The 18,776-nt window shown below is 46.4% G+C and overlaps 5 protein-coding genes across 5 annotated transcripts; 1 reads left to right on the forward strand and 4 right to left on the reverse strand.

Moving 5' to 3' along the window:
- Positions 1–1,114: 1,114 nt before the first annotated feature.
- Positions 1,115–2,032, reverse strand: BDW43DRAFT_283699 (uncharacterized protein). The gene is made up of 2 exons (XM_032042766.1): positions 1,419–2,032; positions 1,115–1,364 (listed from the first exon to the last, which is right to left on the reverse strand). The coding sequence occupies exons 1-2, from the start codon at positions 1,862–1,864 to the stop codon at positions 1,325–1,327; spliced, it is 486 nt and encodes a 161-aa protein (XP_031897737.1). The 5' UTR covers positions 1,865–2,032; the 3' UTR covers positions 1,115–1,324.
- A 1,005-nt stretch (positions 2,033–3,037) lies between these two features.
- BDW43DRAFT_283701 (NADP-dependent oxidoreductase domain-containing protein) lies at positions 3,038–4,417 on the forward strand. The gene is made up of 3 exons (XM_032042767.1): positions 3,038–3,513; positions 3,573–4,112; positions 4,166–4,417. The coding sequence occupies exons 1-3, from the start codon at positions 3,077–3,079 to the stop codon at positions 4,212–4,214; spliced, it is 1,026 nt and encodes a 341-aa protein (XP_031897738.1). The 5' UTR covers positions 3,038–3,076; the 3' UTR covers positions 4,215–4,417.
- A 1,100-nt stretch (positions 4,418–5,517) lies between these two features.
- On the reverse strand, positions 5,518–8,194 carry BDW43DRAFT_146706 (uncharacterized protein). Its single transcript, XM_032038380.1, has 3 exons — positions 6,514–8,194; positions 6,012–6,464; positions 5,518–5,961 (listed from the first exon to the last, which is right to left on the reverse strand). Exons 1-3 carry the CDS (start codon positions 8,017–8,019, stop codon positions 5,692–5,694), a joined length of 2,229 nt encoding a protein of 742 aa, XP_031897739.1. The 5' UTR covers positions 8,020–8,194; the 3' UTR covers positions 5,518–5,691.
- Positions 8,195–11,759: 3,565 nt separating this feature from the next.
- BDW43DRAFT_313474 (uncharacterized protein) lies at positions 11,760–13,336 on the reverse strand (the record flags this gene model as incomplete). Its single annotated transcript, XM_032047616.1, has 3 exons — positions 11,760–11,819; positions 11,873–12,050; positions 12,105–13,336. 3 exons carry the CDS (start codon positions 13,334–13,336, stop codon positions 11,760–11,762), a joined length of 1,470 nt encoding a protein of 489 aa, XP_031897740.1.
- Positions 13,337–17,537: 4,201 nt separating this feature from the next.
- BDW43DRAFT_283707 (uncharacterized protein) lies at positions 17,538–18,723 on the reverse strand. The gene is made up of 2 exons (XM_032042768.1): positions 18,333–18,723; positions 17,538–18,276 (listed from the first exon to the last, which is right to left on the reverse strand). Exon 2 carries the CDS (start codon positions 18,096–18,098, stop codon positions 17,793–17,795), a length of 306 nt encoding a protein of 101 aa, XP_031897741.1. The 5' UTR covers positions 18,099–18,276; positions 18,333–18,723; the 3' UTR covers positions 17,538–17,792.
- Positions 18,724–18,776: the final 53 nt, after the last annotated feature.

Here is an 18,776-nt window from a genome sequence, read left to right on the forward strand (position 1 = left end):
CTAGGGAGAAAGAGCACGCGGCAGGACACCATGGCAGTCGAAGTTTATGGAATTACAGCGAACGAGGTTTTCAACAGTGGAAAGCCGAAGATATCTCCCTTCTATGATAACGTGAGAACTAGGTGCTTAAGCCACACACCGGCCGGTTAGTAGTTGGGTGGGTGGCCACCAGCGAACCCGGCTGTTGTATAAATTTTTTTTTTTTTTTTTTGCGCTTTTCCTTGATATCTCTGCCAAATTTGGGTGTAAGAGTTGCCTATCTCTGTTGAAAAATACTGGCTTGAATCTACGCCTTTATTAGAACTTTTTTGGTACGTTATAGATCGCCACCAAGGTTTTGGTGAAGAAGACGTCCTCGTTATAATCTATTCACAATTCGTGGACCATAACCGCGGAACGATACGAAGAGTATGGCCGAGAGGGGTTTCGCCTTGGAGTATGAAATATCACCGGCGTTCTGCACTGGTTCAAAGACCAGTCGGGCGCTACTGTTGTACAGACTCCACGATCTTCTGCTTGTGGTCAGATGAGCATGAGAATGGTCTCTTCGAGGTAGTCATGTTGTTCAGCAATGTCCTTGACCAGCCGACGGGCACAAAAGATATCGGCCGGTATTTTTGACAGACAAGTGGGATTGGAAGCCAGTGTTGATTCCTGCCTAGGAGGATCATTCGCATGAGAAACCAACAATATAAGGAAGGAGTGTAAGCCCTTGAGCTTTCAATATTCAGCACTAGGCAAGACTAATATAGCGTGCATCCAATCAATCCATCCAAGTAACAAGGATCGAGGTTCAAGTAATAGACTCATGAATCGATCCAACCCCGTTTTCCACCAATCTAGAGCTAATAGAGCTGATTGGTTATTAATTCTTTATCCGTAGACAGACTTCCCAGATCGGGAAGTTGTCTGAAGTCTCTCGGCACTCTATTCGACCCTTTATCTCCAAGTGACGGACTGGAGAACGATTCCCCTATGGGCGCAGTGTATAGTGTTTCTACCTCCAGAAAAGACGGCCATGGGGAATTCAGGCTCTGCAAGAGTAACGTGGACTTTGAATATGACGATTCATCTTACACCTTCCAACGAATGTTTTAAGATGGCTTAGGTATTACACTCCCATTTACATGTCGCAGCAAAGCCATTACTTACTAGTCGAAACTGGGTGTCATTCTTAGTTCTTCCGATTTACCATTATATTCAATTACACGAGGTAAGCTATCCACAATTCCTTACAGATGACTGCTATGTTGAATAGATCGTCGCTCGCAAACTCAGCTGGTTGAATAGCTGTGCGTGCGATCAGTGGTATGCTGCCTTCCCATTACAGCAGAAATTCATGTGCAGTCTTCCTCCCCCTGGATCTGGCAAGCTTAGGATTAGCAAGGACTTGATATTGTGGAGTTTGGGAAATATACCTAGAGGGATACAAGTTTACTGGGAGGGTTGTTCCATCGGGACAGGTCACTGGGTTCGATGCGGGATCTCCAGAGCACCAGCTCAGAGTGCCGCATCCCTGCGGCGATACATAGACACAACCATCGAAGTTCCCGCCAATTGGCTGAATAACATAATTAAACGTGCCTTGATCACCAGAAACATAGCTGACTTCCACCTCCTGGTTGAATTTCACATCCGCGACCGGGGCACCGGGAACTGATTGTCCTTGTCCGGGATGGAGAGTGAATTGAATCCCTTGTGGTTCTACATCCACATCCACATCGGATGAAATATAGTTGTGGACAATGACATCTCCAGCATTGGCTGGATGGATTGGGCGCGAGAGGTATTGTCTCCAGTAGTAGGCTGGATTGCCCAGGGTAGGGGCGACCAGGGCCACAATTGAAAGCATAGAATACTTCATGGTATCGATTTGTTTGGAGATGGGTAGTGGGAATCAATGGCAATGAAGTAAGGTATGTGGACTTCAGAAGGCTTGAGGACTGCGAATGTCTATGGGACCCCCTCCTATTTACGTTCTTTGCATCTATGCTCAGAAGACCCCAACAAGTGATCGAGCATGACCTCAATCAAGTACAGTCGTGATGTAATTCCCATTTCGTTCGTCTATAAAGATTGTCCGCATTTAGAATGGCTGTCAGTTCTTTCTACTAATGCTTGAATCGTGGCGTGACTCGAGAATGATTGATTGGTTGTGGTTTCCGCCAGAACCCTAAATGATGTCGGGAAACGAGGTTAAGCTTGCACGGTTCAATGGTTCGCTTCACTCAATCCGATAGGTACCTTGGTTTCAGTCACACGGATCGCTCGGAAGAAAGATCTATTGTTCCAAGTAGGTATATATAGTCTGCAAACGGCCGTTGGGATCCTAAATTAGACGTCATAGACACTACCTAGATGCATAATGGGCTCATCTGGAGATCAGCTTGGGATGGATTGGAAGGATCTAGGTTTAGTTAAGACTGACAATTCGCTGAATTTAGTAGGTTACCTCTTGGTTAGTTAGAAAATGCGTATTAACAGCAGGGAGGTAGTTGGGGAAATGTGGGATTGTGATCAGTAAATATTTTTCCACTCCCTCAAACTTGGTTACGCCAAACCCATGCTCAACCCTAGCAGTCGTCTTGATATCTTGAGCTGTAGCTTTGCCCTTAATTTTACAGAAAGCAGAAGTGAAACGAGGAAGGCAAAATGAATATGTTTTCACCAGCGCAGTATCTACCCTGGAATACAAGTTTCGTGGATATGCCGAGCTTGGTGCTTTCCAAGGCGCATAGAGTACCCGAAGCCGTCCCAGTTGCAACTTTACTAATATTCAATTTGGGTCATCGCATTCTACACATAAGATTCCAACTGGCAGGGTACAGTAGACAGGAACATTTATTCTAGAGAATAGATATTTTTAAAAGGCCGGAGATCATCGCACCGGTCGCCATATATTTTTAGGCCACCAAGAAGGCTGACGAATGGTCGGGAACCCGAACGGGTAAAGCTCAATATGGACGGCATACAATCTTTTTATAGCCCGCATCGACATTCAGTAATCGCTTTTGAACTTAGGTAGCAAGCATTCCACTCTTGATTCTCTCCATCTCAACGTCCCCTCAACCTCTAAATGTCTCCCCCTCTACGAACCCTTGGTCGAGATGGCCCTCTAGTCTCCGCTATCGGTCTTGGTTTTGGCAGTATTGCCGGATTCTACGGGCCAGCTGGTACGCTTGACAAAAGAATGGCCCTCCTGGAGCACGCACATGCCACCGGACTGCGCTTTTGGGATATGGCTGACATATATGGGGATAGCGAGGATGTCGTGGGGGGATGGATCAAACGATCTGGTAAACGCAATGACGTCTTCCTGGCCACCAAATTTGGGCTCCAGCGGCAGCCTGACGGAAAGCATACCTTCCGGACCGATCCCGATTATGTCAAGGCTGCTTGTGGAAAGAGTCTTGAGAGACTCGGCGTCGACACCATTGACCTGTATTACTGTCATAGAGTGGATGGAGTCACGCCTATTGAAAAGACCGTTGAAGCGATGGTGGAGCTGAAAGAGTACGTTCTGCCTTCATGTAACATACAAGCACGAGACCATTGATCTTTCGGATACTTAGCCAAGGAAAAATTCGCTATCTCGGTCTATCGGATGTCTCAGCAGCCACGCTACGTCGGGCGCATGCTGTCCATCCTATTACCGCTTTACAGGTGGAATATAGCCTGTTCACATTGGACGTCGAGTCATCGGCGTCGGAAACCCTAAGCACCTGCCGCGAGCTAGGCATAGCGATCGTGGCATTTAGTCCAATCGGACGTGGTATCCTGACAGGCAATTTCCAATCTCGCGCAGATATCCCCGAGGGTGACCTGCGCCGTATGTATCCCAAGTACGCGGCAGTGAACTTTCCGGAAATCCTGAAGCTGGTGCAGGCATTGAAAGATGTAGCCAATGCACATGGAACTACCCCAGCACAGGTTGCTCTTGCGTGGCTGCTAGCGAATGGACCAGATATTATTCCCATTCCAGGTACCAAATCGGCCGCTAGAATGGATGAGAATGCGGCATCTGCTCTGCTGCAGTTGAGTGAAGAAGAAGTGCAAGAGATTAGGACTCTGGCGGAGAAAGTTGAGATTGAAGGGACTCGGTACCCTGCCGCGTAAGCAATAACCCTCTACCATTGGCTGCATAAAGTGCTAATTGGTCGCATAGAGTGATGGCCACTCTCTCTTCAGACACTCCTCCGCTGGAGGATTGTTAGCCACACCTTACAACGCCTGCAGTAGATATAGCAGCACGTGAGGTCACGCCGATAAAATCCTCACCGCTCCCCAATAGCTTTACGAAACCGTGGTCAGCCTCTGTATATGGTAGTACACCATTCAATGGAGACCTAGTCCCCTACTCTTGCTATCTGCACTCCTGCTATCTGCGGCTCTGTAGCACGCTATTCCCCTACTACCTGCGGTTCCCTGAACCGCAATTAACAAAAGTAATATTTCAAGGATATCAAGAATACCTGAGATACTACCTAAATACTTTAGCAGTTCTCGAGACGATAAGCTAGACCATACCCTACCGTTATCCCCTGGTTTGCTCGCTCGTTTCGTTGCAACAAGAACCCCTGACAGTATGACACAAGGTTGATATGAGATGCGAATGATCCGCAGGCATCCATAGATAGTGATGCCAAGCTAGGCTTAGGTGCCTGGCCCACTTCTTCTTGGCAAGCCATAGCGGAGTATATAAACAAGGCCCTTTTAAATATCGTGTCCTCGCCCTGACCCCAAATTCTCTATAATAACTGCGACATTTTTCTTCTCCGAGCTCCCTCATACTTACGATGTACCATGAATGCAACCAGATTAGCAAAAAGGCCCTCACCTTTGGCCGCAGTTCCACAGAACGCTTATCCAACACCTTTTCTTGGGTATCTGAATGAACTTTCTGACTGAATTCTGTTTATATAAGTCCTGTTATAGCTCCTTGAAGTGTGGAGATAAATGGAATAAAAATAATAATATTAAGATTTGATCCGGTATCTGTGCTGCGACTGTTCCACAGGCAGAGTATCTTATCCGCTATTACTATCAAGAAATTGAGAAAGCGACATGTCGGAAGCGGAACAGTGATCTGAATACTATCTTGGGTAGTATCCTCTTTGTTCTGTATCCGGTGAACAGTGCTCTGCGTTATCTTGCGCTCCGCCGCACCCAGCGAGCCGACCAATGAACCTATAGTTTAGATTGGTCGATTTGGATAATGTATCTGCGATAGGTCTTCCGGCTGAAGTTTCATAGCGAGAAATGGAAGAAAGACTAAATTTGACCTATTGGCCTATGAAAAAGGCGAAAGGGATCCAAGCAATGGCCTGGGCAGCTATTTGGGGCGAAACCCTGAGCCGAGCCGAGCCCATTCGCTATACAGGAAGAGTAGGACATCGCTCACGTTGTGTAATCAATTGAGACTGAATCCTCGACCTTAGTGTGAGGGAAAGCTTTATTCTGAATTCCAAAATCTTGATTAGTTTCGAATTAAACATAATCTAGGGTTGAATTCGCGCATGGGTGTTGTTAATCTCCAGCCCAGAATTGATAAATAGTACAGGTAGTTACGGTAACATCCAAGAGAGCATGCCGATCACTCCTTTAGTAGCATTGACTGCTAAGCCGCATCATGCTACTTTAAAATTGCATCTAAGCAGCTAGATCCGCCTTTCAGTATAGCTGTCATGCACCTCAGCATTGGTCAGACCCAGCGACCAATTGAACTTGAATCCCCAACTCTACAAAGTGATTCCCACCCCACTGTTGTCTGTAAGCACTTGAAAACACCAAAGTTTGGATGATTTTACTCACGTGCTGTGTGGCGATAAATCCAGTAATAATGCTTTCCCGAGGCCGCTCATCAAGGCCTCCCCTAGTAGGCCAAAATATGCCTGGGCTGCTGGAGCCGTCACATCGATTACGAGGCTCGAACTCCATTTCTCGGCCGAGATTTGTCCTGACCTGGGTAGCGTTAGATATGGAATATAGGCTCCGAAAGGCAGGATACACACCGTTAAGCCATAAATACAGCTGGAGTCGCTCGAACCAGTTATACGCCCTACAACATCGGTGATGCGCTCTCCCCCCGGCCCATCAATCTGAAAGGTTAATGTCTCTCCAGAGGCATCTGTGCCGAATGGCAAGGATTTATCAGTGTAGTTGAATGTCATTCCAATGATCGGAGAGATCTCAGATGAGACATGCACCTCCATGCCAATAAGTGAATCAAGCCATTTGCCATCGGGTCCTCCGAAGTCGATGTTCATCAAGGGGCGATAGGGCGTCCCTTCGTTGTCGGGCTGGAATTGATAAATCCGTAGGTTATCATAGCTGGGTCGTTGAGACTGCCAGAGATATGAATCAGGAAGGGTGAGATCCAGAGGATAGTCATGGTAAAAGGGGTTGCTAGATGTATCATCTCGTGCCTCATCATGAATTGTTCCAATAGCGGTTAGTTTATATGCCTTGCACTCGTTAGTTCTCTAAGTCATTCGCCATAGAAAGAGAGCTTACATCTGTACCAGCAAGAATATGACATATTCCGCTAGAAGAATGGGGGATTCGCAGGGCACCATAGCTCATGTCCTTATCTTTTGTATCCCCAACCCAGTCAGATATAATGTTTCCGCCAAAATGAAAGCGGATCCCTCGAAGGCCCTCAGGGCAAAAGGCAACTTCGATCCGATCAGCCGTGGCTCCAGCAGGCACATTGATCGTTGTCTGACCAGTCAACTCCCCATGTCCGACGGCCAGTTCTGCTCTCGCTTGTGAATCGTGGGGATGATGGTTGATACCTGAAATGAACGCCCGTGCCCCTAGTTGCACAGTTGATATTTTGATTTGACCACCATGCAACATGCGGTAAGGGAAAGTACTGAGTCGATAGCGAGGTACATGACACCCATGTGGAAGAAACTCAGGCTCCACACTGATGTATGCCGTATAGATATTTTCCGCACGCCATTGAGTTAATCCCTCTGACACCAGCCAATGCCCAGGCCTAAACTCAAGACAGTTAGCCCTGCGCCCGCGAGGGTCTTTGGATCTTCTGCTGTCCGCTTCTACAACGGATGCCATGGGTTCCAAGAGCGCACGGATTCTCCTGCGGTTGAGCAAGGAGAGGCTTTCAGGCGATTGATCCTTAGCCTTAAGGAACGACATTGTGCCACGATATAAACGAAGCCAGTCCCGTTTTTGCTCTAGATCAGGGAAGAGGAAATCCATTCCATAGCCTGGAGTAAACTGTCTCTTCCAAAAGGATTGTGGTAGGCCGGAGAATACGATGCGTTGAGCAAGTTCTCGACTTGTGCACTTTAGATTTAGCAGCTCGGGGACTGATAGATACGATATAACCTCATAGAGCAGTTCTAAAGATAGTCGGCCGAAGGAGTTACAGTATCCAGTATCAATATCGGTAGACGACGTATGATGCACCGTCTGCTTTTCCCATCCGACAGCCACATCCGGAGCGTTCTCTTCGAGCTTTTCCAGTAGTGGAATCGCATATGGATCCGCCTGCAAGAGCAGTGGCATGTCCTCCGGCATGGGCGTGCCATACGCCCTTTGCCAACGCTTAGCACCCCCATAGTCATGGCCGAAGTGGAGACTAGACTGGAGTGGCGAAGGGGTACAGTAGAACTGATCATACAGAGATTGGGAAATTTCATCTGAGTCAATCGTATGCCACAAACGATCTTGCAGCAGCATCCAGCACGAATCATGGAGACCAAAGCCGTGCAGATGCGATTCCGCTCGCAGTAATTCCACCTCCTCCAGCTCCGTCGCGTTGAGGTAGTCCAACTCTTCGTCCAACGGAGCACAGAGAGTATCGCGGGAGTCAAGAAAACCTACCCCCGTCATGATATAGTTGCTGTGGTCTTCCTTGGCCGCAGCACGTACTTCGGCGTACCATGGCCGCCGTGTCTCGGGGATGTCTTCAAAACCTTCGCATAGGAGAACCACCCCGCATAGGGGGCAGAACTTATTGGATACTAAAGGGTCGTCGAGTTCCTGATCCATGATTTTGCTGTCTATGGATTTGCGAAAAGGATTCAATGTCTCCACACCGCCGTGGTAAACGAGGTTTCAGATTTTTCTCGGGACTGATGATTAACCGCACTCGCCAGTTGACTTTTCCTCCGTGCCGAGAAAACATCCTATTTCCCGGGTCGAATACATTGTTGCTCTCTTCAATCCGACACATCTCATGGTAGGATAATATCGTCTAGATGTCCCATCATCCAACCGGCAGGTCTTAAATCTGGACATTGAATTCTTTCTGCATGCGGATTCCTTGTTCTGTTACAAGGTCCATGATGGTAAGTCAAGGCAGCAACCATACCAGAGTTTACACTAATGGACTAGTAGTAGATGAAGAGAGGGGATCCAGATATCCGGAACTTGGTACTGAAATCGAACGATTAGGTGACATGATATCGTTAGAATGCGAAACGAATGCTAATCGCTCGATCTTCAGTCTCGTATGATAATTACTCGAACAGTGACCAGCTGTCATGCATACGCTCGGGGCAAACACAGGAGGTCCAATATTTTGTCGGATCCACAGAGAAACCCGACTTGGCAAATATCAATGATAGACAAGCTGATCTTCTGAATTTCCTGACCTATTCTCGAACAAGGGGGGGGAATGGACCTTTCTAGCTAGCGAGGAATACGCGTTTCTAACCCCAAGGTAGCTTGTTGACAGTTGGGTAGACGTGGCAGCTGGTAGACAGCAGCGACCGGAATGACAACACGCTGCGATATATTCGAGCTAAGGCCAGGTAGACGACGTTTTGGTGAGAAATACATTCCTAATGTACACGTGACACAAGTGGATTATGCACGCTCAGAGAATAATATGTAGTAGTCTCGAACTGGGCAACAACCCTAGCATGCCACATTGTGTCCAACATTCCAGGAATTTCCCGGAAGTGGCTTCCTCTGCCAGCCGACTTTTCGGACATCCAATGGTCTAGGCCAGAGAATACCTGATAACCCTGTTCGTATCCCATTTCATCCACTTTGTGAGATTTGTTCCCACTTCTGGGAACCTTTCCAACGTTTTTCACTCTTCTCTGGTCTCCTACGTGGATTATGGCTGACAGACTGAATAGAAGCCCTCACCCAACGTGCGTGGTGTACCACAGCATTGAAGAGTTACCACTGAAAAGAAATTCGTCAAGGTTCAAGTCCTCCGATCAGATAAATTAAACATGTTCCATACGAGCCCCTTGTTTCGACCCATAAAATATGGGCTTAAATTTTCCGACCAACGTCCCAGGAATGCCAGGAGCAGGATTATAGAGTTCTTACATGCCTCTCTGACAGCCCCGCTACCAGCTGCTTGACCCTTCTTTCAGCTGGTTTCTTTACAGTCGAGGACGGTCCGAGCGCTTTTCTACCAGATCGACATGCGAGGCGGCGAGCGTCATGCAACATAAAATAAGCTGGATTCTGAAAAACAGATTTTACTGGAATGTCAACCATCAACTGAACATAATCCATCAGTCACAAGAATGATAATAGTAGACGACAAAATAGGATGCTCTTCGTCAATTCCCAATATTCAAGAACTGCGAAGCAAATCCAACCGTGCCTGCTGTACGGTCGCTCGTCCATCTAGCAGCAATAGTTCGTCCCCTAAGTTAATCCAAGAGTAGACCGATGTGCACTTTGTGGTTCCGTACCCCGTGGCTCGATCAACGTCCGTTAGATGGAAGTGCATAGAAAGGAATGGGGCGTGAAGCTTAGCGTGCCTGTGGGCTCGGTCAAGTATTGGATGGGCCCCGTACACTCGCTTCCACTAATAATTAAGGCGGAGACTTAGACAAGTGGAAAATGGGATGATCACAGACAAAATAACGTACTAGTATATGGTGCACACAAGACCGTCTGGCACGCGAAGGGAGCGGACCCTGACCTCCCAGGCAATTAGCGACTGCCTCTAAAGAGTGAGCATGAATGGTAACCTACACCGCGGGAAATGAGGTACACTGATCGATGCTGAAGAGAACCGTGGATGGTTTGCCCACGAAGTCTTTGCTTGTATACCCGGTAATCTGAATATATTTTAGCAAGGGCATAGATGTAGTCACAGCCGTGCAGGTGCCGGCTCGCGAGTCAACAAGTGGTAGAGTTGCTAACCTGCGCGGCAGTTGCTAGCGGAGCCAACAGGATCCATATAAACGGAGTGGCTCTAGGTAGATGCATACTTAAATGAGGAACAAACACAACCTCTTACGAGATATTGGTAAAGAGCACTGAGATGGACGACGGATGTGAACAGTATCCCGAAAGACGCATTCCTCTGCGTTGGTGAGAACTGGTGGCACGCTCGCTTTTATATCTGCACCCATTCCCGACCTTCCTAACCTGGAGAGGAGACCATTCCCCATCACCCATAAACCATCACGGCTATGCCGATGGAGAATTCAGTCTCGACAGGCGAGTTCTCAAAAGGTAGGTTCGGTACCACCAGTAGTTTATAAATCATGCAAGGGAACATTGGACTGCACTCGAAGCTACCCACATGAGGGCCTGGGCGAAGGCAGTATCGGTGCAGCGGGGTTGAAAGACCCTGTAAGAATGGAACTAGGTCGCGCTTGAAGCATCCCTAATTGTATCAGTAATTCCAGGTGTATTCCGTTCCGTTGGAACATTCTTTGGTCATCACAGCTGATCCAGCAAGGTAATTGGCGTAAGGGGGCATTTCCACACATTTAACCACCTGCGAAAAGCTTACCAGCGCACTTGGAGTTTAACGCTCGTCCGGCATATCTACCCGTAGGCTACTCGCCACACTCATTCATATGATTCGTGGGCAATCACTATAGGGGTCAAAGGCTAATATGTCCTTTCCAATTGCTCCCTCTTCCCCTCCGCGCGCCTTTCATTTCTGATATATAGGGTGAGGTTGCAAGTTCCGTAACCATAATCTATAAAAATTAGCCAGCTATATAACAGCCACGTAAGTAAGCGTTTCACAAAGATATAAAGTATTATATCTAAGCTATAATAAAGAGATATAGGATATTAAAATAATAATGATAGAACTGTTCCCTTATCCAAATATAATTGTCAAGGGTATCTAGTACTATTGAGGGTAGAAGACCTTTCAACTAGGTAAGGAGACGTAGGCCAAAGGAGAGAGGAAGATCAAAGGCAGGCAGTAGATACTATTCAGACAGGAGACTGATTCTTGACCTCCTAGTGCTACTAACGATTCGCTAATATATAGCTGAAGACTCTACGCCTAAAAGATTCAGAATTCCCATTGAAAGCCAAATCGTTGTATGGCCTGAAGTTCCTCATCAGTAGCCGATTGTCCATGTACCTAGGTGACTAGGTCAGAGTATCCTATACGGTCATCAGGCCGAATCGCTATTTTATCTGTGATAAGAATAATAGATATATATATATATATAAAGAACTAGAAATATTCAAATCATTTTGTAGATATAAGACTAGCTATAAGTAGGTCAGTGTTTAGTAATAGACTAGAAAATAAAGTATTTAAACTAAATCTCTATCTTATCTATATTCCAGGATTCTTTATTAGTTTGACTGCATAGATGTATATGAAGGCCGCTGTGTCGGACATTAAATTGATGCTGGATAAGAAAAAAAAAAACTAAACGTTCCGTCCTAATTCCCACACTATTGTAGGTCGGTAGGTCATCTGACCCTCGTAAGCCTTGGCGCTTAGGGCACGGTCCATCACCAGGTCTGCCCCCAGCAGCGGATGGCGGCAACTTTGTTTATGCCGCAGCCTGGGCTGGCTGAACAGGGCTGGGGCTTTCTTGGGGTGTGTCCTGGTTCTAGACCAGCGTCAGTTCCTGTAGACTAGTAGGGGCAGTCTGTAGTAACTCACTTTTCCTTCATCACTAATATTCCCGGAATGGATGTATACCTCTACTCCATCGATGTCCTTTCTGCTGCCGTATTGAGCGCAATCACTGGAGCTTTGTACATCTCCAAGGTCTGATGAAACAGCCGAATCAACCGATGTAATGGGCTTCCCAAAGACGACCGACATATTGGCCATTGAGCTGCAGTTACTAGTAGTGGGTCGTTGAAAGTTCTCTATGTCAAATTTTACATACCCATTTTGGAAACCGGTAATACCACCCCCTCCTGGAGGGAGTTTGTAAGACCCAATATGAATCTTTCTGCCAGAGGTAATGTCAGTCACAGTGCCGACCCAAGTTGTACCTCCACTATTGTGGACTGTCAAGTGGTAGGGGTGAGAAGAATTCCCCCTGAAAAGAACAGAGCAGCGAGTCAATAACCCATGATTGTAAGGCCTGCAATTTTTGTCATTTGTCGTAGTACCAATAACAAAACTATGGAACTCTGCGTGGAGATAGTCAAAGTTGGATCTTCCATTGAATGAGGAAGGTTGGAACACCAGGGACCCGCCGTAAGAAAGATTGCCAAAATTAAATGATTGCGACAATTTATACATTCCATCACTGTCAGTTTTCTTAACTGTAATAGGGAATGAAAGTTCCGAAAGGCCAGCTGTCGACACGTTGGATACGGTCCAGGGTACGGTGAAAATTGTTTCTGATAAAGGCTGACTCTTTTTAAACCCAACTTTGACCTCAACGCCATCCGACAGCCTCTGTGACTTAAAGTCTTGCTTGCCCGCACAATCATACACCTCGTATGCGTTCTTCAATTCTCCAGGCCCGACACCTTTGGTTGAAGTTGTGGGTACTCCAAAAACCACTGAAGTTTGACTAAGCGAGTCACAGGTCGCAGGCAACCCATTATTGAAAGGCCACCACTCAACAAACCCAACCTGGTTCCCCTGAACACCCAGTGAGCCTTTTGGTAGTGTATATGACCCGATGTGTGTCTCGACGCCAGTAACAGTATCGATCAACGTGCCATTCCAAGTTGTGTCTCGCGTATTTTGAACTCGGAGGTGATACATGTTTGAGTAGTTGCCGGGTAAATCGACAGCGCAGCTAACACCAGGGCCACCATCAGCCCCATCATGGCAGTTGGCGTCCTGGGAGATGGTGCCATTGACAAAGCTCGAAAACACAGCGTGGATAAAGGTTTCAGATCCTACATCCGGACGTGGCTGCAATCCTGTGTACCCGACATCAGAAGTACCAATAAATTGAAAATCCTGTGCAAAGTACCAGCCTTCTTCGTGGATAGCATCTTTCACTGATATAGGAAATGTGATGTCTCTCAAACCATGGGCGGGCACATTAGGCATGTTCCACTCAACGTATGCGAGGTGTCCTGGTATAGAATCTTGCTGTGAAGCAGCAAATGAGGGTAGCAAAGTAGCTATGAAAATAAATATGTATGACGCCATGATTATAAAGAAATTCAGAGCTGCTGCTCCCTTTACAGAAAAGACGTTGGGGACAGCTGTTTTGTATGATTTGAAAAACCGGCCCGGAAGCATCTACTAAATCCTATTTATATACCTGCTACTGTACTTCTATGTTGTGGTGCCAATCCCGTGGTTCACCTTTTTATCGTCACTTTATGTAATTATCCTGTTCTCAGTAATATTGACGCTGTCCCTTCTACTTAAAAAAGTATGATCTAGACTCTCTGCGGAAGTATCTAAACTCCTTGGCAGAAGAGAATATTGCTGGTGTATAATTTAATTATTAAAAGCAATTTAAAATGTTGCTAAGCTCCACTACTAGTTAGCTGGTTGGCTGCATTATTTGCTGGAAATTACTTTGTCTATAGAATGCCTCTACGCCAGGCAAGTAAACCGGGCTTATTTATCTTACTAGGAAGAAAAGGGAACTTGGTAAAGACTAATTAGTTGGTTTTACTATTGGTAGTGTTCTCGGCGTCATGGTGGGTATTACAAAGGTCTGATTTTTAACGCGATTATTCATGCTTTTCCTAGGAACCGTAAAACTGAAACACGCTCATTTCACCAGTGCACTTGGAGATATCAGTACGGGTCACTCATCAAATCTTGGCGAGGTGGTATATGATCGTTAGACTAAGGATATTTCATCGTGGATGAGATTTACTAAAAGGTTTCAATCTTTTCCTCACAATATAGGAACTGTACACCTATACCGGCGCAGAGCACATCTATGATCAATATATTTAGTATCAGTCTTATCCACTCTGAAACATAATTTCCAGTCTAACAGAGTGATAAAGTTTCAAGCATCATTAAAAAAGATATAAGGGTACGATCAACCAGCCCCCCTAAGTATACATTCAATAGTGTTGATTCAATAGGGTTCATCTATATCAACACGGTATCATTAGTGACGCATCGTTACGAAATTGTGGTCCTTCATTATCCTCACTGTTTTGGCACCACTTGCCACTGCAGTACCGTTCCCAATAGGCAGATTCCTTTTAGTTCACGTTTTATAAAACACTATCCAGATGCATTGAGTAGCCTATATGCGTACCGAACAATCCGTTGACCTCGAATCTACAGCACGTAATCATTCCACCAACTCCAAAATATTCGTCCGAGAGCGATCCACAGTGGCACTACCCAAGTTAAACGGCGAAGAGCAGTTCCAACCATTGCCTCATGGAAGGCGTTCCGGCCTATAGATAATTTAACATCCCGATGGTAATTCACCATCCGGTGTTATAGTATCTCCACACCCACACTGAAACATCGAGTGTGCTTAAGTATAATACTAAGCCGCCTCATACGCGACCGCCGCTACATTCTGATAGTCAAGTTGCAATCTATAGCCTAGTACGTGCCGTAATACCTACGTCCAACAAGAGTTAAAGACGCACCAGAAATGTCCGATCAGTTGTACATTCGAGTCGATATCGATTTTCAGACCCTAATCCCGGAAGTTTAAATATATTTATAGCTGTAGGGGCGGCTTAAGATTAGATATTGTTAGGGTGAGAGGTTTAAGGCTAACCGAATGCGGAGCTGATTAGGGTTCGAAAAGAGACGGTTTCCTTCAAGGTGGACGGAGGTTTCAGGCCTGTCTGTACCAAAAATGTATACACTGAAGTTCAAAATTGGCGCCCGGGCTTACATACTGTTTCGTAGCCCTATTGCCAAGAGACGCTAGGTTATTTGCTGGAAACGCGCGCTGACTCACGCTGCAGGCCCTGAAAAGACGAAGGGGAAGGGTAGAGGTATATTTTAAGGTGTGATGTATTCAATTTTGATATGAAAAGGGATAGGGCTGAGTGGATAGAAAAGGGTAGCGGATAACATGAACGGGTGATGGCAGAAAGCAGACAAGCATACATCCTCTACTCCTTTTGCTAGTGCAAGTATATCGGCATAGAAACGTTTTCGTGGTCTCTGTGAACATCGCTTGGGTGTAAGTGAGTTTAATTGAGGGGATGATTCAGCTTCATCCGTTGTCTCTGTCCACGTTATCTGGGTGTCCTTGTCATCCTCGGGTTCTGTAACCTCAAATCCTTTCATGACTGTCTTGGCGATTAGGATGAGCCCTCCTGCCAAGCCACCCCTTTACGTACAAAGTGTCGGTATATGAGCCTCCAAAGCTTCAATGCTATGTTATTAGGCCAAATCAAGGACGGCTCTTAAAAAAATTAAACCCAGAACATCATTCCCACATGTTCCCATATTGCTCAGCCACTCTCGCGCTCTTAGGTTTCATCCTCGCCTTCTAGAACCCCGTGGAATAACTCTATGCAATCTTATCTCTACCCGTATATTCTGCATAAAGCCTAGGATAGGTTCGCTAGCCTTCTTCTCTACTGTGCTAATCACCGAGTTCGGCCGACGGACTCTAGAAGAGCCTAGTCTTGCAAGCTTGAATCGTGTACCGCCAGGGCTGGACTAATAATGAACTCCATATAACATGCTTTCAACATCATACGCACATACGTCCAACCACCTGTATACAAGCATAGTGAAAACGATATTCTGCCTTTGTTGTAAACGATTATTGATTTCTGTATATCTTGTGGATCGCTTGCATTGGGCTTTCAACCCTTCGGAATATGTTTCCGATCCGTTCCTGTTTGCCGGAGGGAGGAGACGTCCAACGGTTTCATCGACCCCAGATATCCCTCTATAGCTATAATTGGACCATTAGTCTAAAAGAGGCTCTATTTATGTAGTGCAGATCCACCAGGTAAAGAGTACAATTCTGACAAAAAAAAACCATTCCTGACTTTTCTTTTGGCTTTTCTACAAGGGCGTTGCATGTTTCATAATTGTGGGTAAGGCGCGATCCTGGATCCTAGCCTTCGTAATGTGGCATGATTACAGGATCTGTAATGCATCCAGTATCCTGACTACTCTAGGCTAGTATTGGCTCTTTCTAATCCAGGGGTTTCCCTCTATATCCGCTTCGGCAACTGTCGGCTTATTCAGTAGGATTTTAATATCTCGTGGGCAGTCATACTTGAGAAGCTGTTCAGCAAGTCTAATTGTGTGGATATATACTTTTGGTCTACCCTGTTGGCGAAGATTAAAGGCACTTTCCATGTCGTTTGGGTCGAAAGGATATTCTATAAGTCTGGAAACCGATGAGGGTTTCTTTTGAAAGCCTTGGCGCCCAGACATTCTCATTCGGCTGTCTCTGGCGAGATAATTCGAGGTTCAGTTTGGCAAGAGATCCGTTTTGGTGCCGGTCAGTGTCGATTTACTCAGCCTGGCATGCAAAGGTACTCAATTCAGCTCCACCCACAGAAGGCGATAGGTGAGGTTGAAGGCCCTAGGCTGTCTTATTTCACCACAACGGGTAACATTGACGGCCTGAAAATACCCACTTCTTATGTGGATCTAATCTAGAACCGAAAATGGCCGTGGTGTACTTCTGTTGATCTTCTAAGCTCCTTTACCGGGGCAACAAAGTGATTGCCTTGCATAAGCGGCGCATCATTTGTTCTGTTCGTCGCTGTAAAGGTTGTGCTGAAAATATACTAGTGAAATATTTGCAACACCGAGGGGCGTGTAGCTCCAATGTATTGCCATCTTCCATTCCTGTCGGGTTGGGCTTTGGCTTCCCCAAACTACATCCCATGCTGCAGAATTGGATAAAGCGGCATACCCATAGGTCGCAGCATCGGAGAGCCATGCATCGATGTAACATCATCGATAGAGAAGGATGATCAGTATGTACATTTTACAGCTATTCAAGAATAAGTGTTTAAAATTCTGGCTTTGCCTCGACCCATCTTTTTAGGAATGCGTATCCCAGCCCTAACCTGCGAGCCATGTTGCTATCTGGATCTCTTCCAATCAGCATGACATTTAATATGATCATACATTCACGCTTTGCCAAAAATGTGTTGTTTCTCGGGGTGGAACGGATCGCCCTTTGCATCATAGAAAAGAACATCTTCCATGAACTCATCCACACTCATACCCATCAACTGTGCGAAATCATACAATTCGTGTCTCAGGTTGAGGCCATCGGTATCACCTATGGATAAGGCCACGAGTTCAACATTGCCGTCACGAAGCGTTGCTTCATAATACGATGGCACAATAACCACACCAGCAATCTTACCGGCTTCTGACATCAGCAAAAGCTTGCCTTGTCGAGAGAGGAAGTTCTCGCTCCGTGCGAGGCAGAGGTATGCTCTCTGCCCGTACACAAGAGTTCGCCCGTCAACACAGGCAGCAGTTTCACAATAGCGTTGAGGAAATATATTATTGATCTCATATTTTCCCAATGTATCGTGCCAGTAGGCGGTATAGGTCGGCCATTGCACAGCTAACTCAAAGGCTCTTGAACAATTTTGGCCAGAGGAAAAAAAGGGCCGCGGGCACTTGATCATCCCTGCCAGCCAGGCAGCATCTATTTTGAGATACAGATTCCTTCTCAAATTGCCGGGATGTCCATCAGCCAAAATGGTGTCCTCTGCTTGTATAGCCTTGGCACCATCGACTTTCCCGCAAGGCTCTTAGCCATTGCACTATAAACAGTAGTTCGCGGCGGGTGGCCCGATGATGCTAGGAAGAAACCGTGTTCATCATAGCCGAGCTCATCATCAGAGACAAGCTTCCGCAGGAGCTGTGGGTACAATTCCGCGGTATCCGCGATGTGGCACACTGGTGAACTGTGTAGGGCCGTCAGCGCATGTGTACAGGGGAGGTGGCGATGAACAGAGTCATTCCGGGTCATCATTATCAGCCTTACATAACCGTCGAAGCCCCTTTACGGGCCTGACAATGTCTAGGTCGTGAACAGAAGTCTTGTTTCCGAAACCCTCACCTTTCCCGTATGTCAGACCCGGAGCGAAGATGTAGCTCTGCACCCCGTGAGCTTTGGCCGTCTCGATGACGGTCATGTTTGTCTTGGTCGACTGCATATTATAATCAGTGCTTGTAGTATCTATACATTGACCACATTGTACTATACCAGGGCGAAGAGCTTGTGTGGCGTCTCGGTAGTCTGTATCTCATAGAGCGCTGGACCAGTATCCAAGAGTAGATAGCCGGCGGTCACTCCCGCGTGACCCGAGAGTTGCTTAGCACCTGTCTTGTGAAGAAAGTGAATGATCTTGTCCGTTTGTTTGTGTAGTTGCCCTGATGCCTTGGCCAAGAGCGTTAGGCGCGCATCTTGGGCATCCAAAGAAAGTATTCCAAGCCCAATGTAGTTTGCTTGTTGAAGTATTCGGGGAAGATTTATATAAATATATACTGGGGAATGTATTCCATCGATCCAACCACTACGCAGTTTCTAGATAATTCCAGGCGTTCCTATTGGCCAGTGCCACCATCTGGTTGTCGTGATATTAGGGTGAATACTGACAAAATTGAGAACTTATATGAAGTTCTGGAGTGCTCTCCTGTGCAAATATGT

The sequence above is a fragment of the Aspergillus alliaceus genome (assembly GCF_009176365.1).
Source record: "Aspergillus alliaceus strain CBS 536.65 unplaced genomic scaffold BDW43scaffold_38, whole genome shotgun sequence".
Lineage (NCBI taxonomy): Eukaryota > Fungi > Ascomycota > Eurotiomycetes > Eurotiales > Aspergillaceae > Aspergillus > Aspergillus alliaceus.

Coding starts and splice junctions, on each gene's coding strand:
- BDW43DRAFT_283701 (XM_032042767.1), top strand. CDS start 3,077: ATGTCTCCCCCTCTACGAACCCTTGGTCGAGATGGCCCTCTAGTCTCC. Junction 3,514..3,572: donor GCGATGGTGGAGCTGAAAGA/GTACGTTCTGCC, acceptor TCGGATACTTAG/CCAAGGAAAAATTCGCTATC. Junction 4,113..4,165: donor GGGACTCGGTACCCTGCCGC/GTAAGCAATAAC, acceptor TTGGTCGCATAG/AGTGATGGCCACTCTCTCTT.
- BDW43DRAFT_146706 (XM_032038380.1), bottom strand. CDS start 8,019: ATGGATCAGGAACTCGACGACCCTTTAGTATCCAATAAGTTCTGCCCC. Junction 6,465..6,513: donor ATATTCTTGCTGGTACAGAT/GTAAGCTCTCTT, acceptor AACGAGTGCAAG/GCATATAAACTAACCGCTAT. Junction 5,962..6,011: donor GCTGTATTTATGGCTTAACG/GTGTGTATCCTG, acceptor AACGCTACCCAG/GTCAGGACAAATCTCGGCCG.
- BDW43DRAFT_283707 (XM_032042768.1), bottom strand. CDS start 18,098: ATGATGACCCGGAATGACTCTGTTCATCGCCACCTCCCCTGTACACAT.
- BDW43DRAFT_283699 (XM_032042766.1), bottom strand. CDS start 1,864: ATGAAGTATTCTATGCTTTCAATTGTGGCCCTGGTCGCCCCTACCCTG. Junction 1,365..1,418: donor GTAAACTTGTATCCCTCTAG/GTATATTTCCCA, acceptor TAAGCTTGCCAG/ATCCAGGGGGAGGAAGACTG.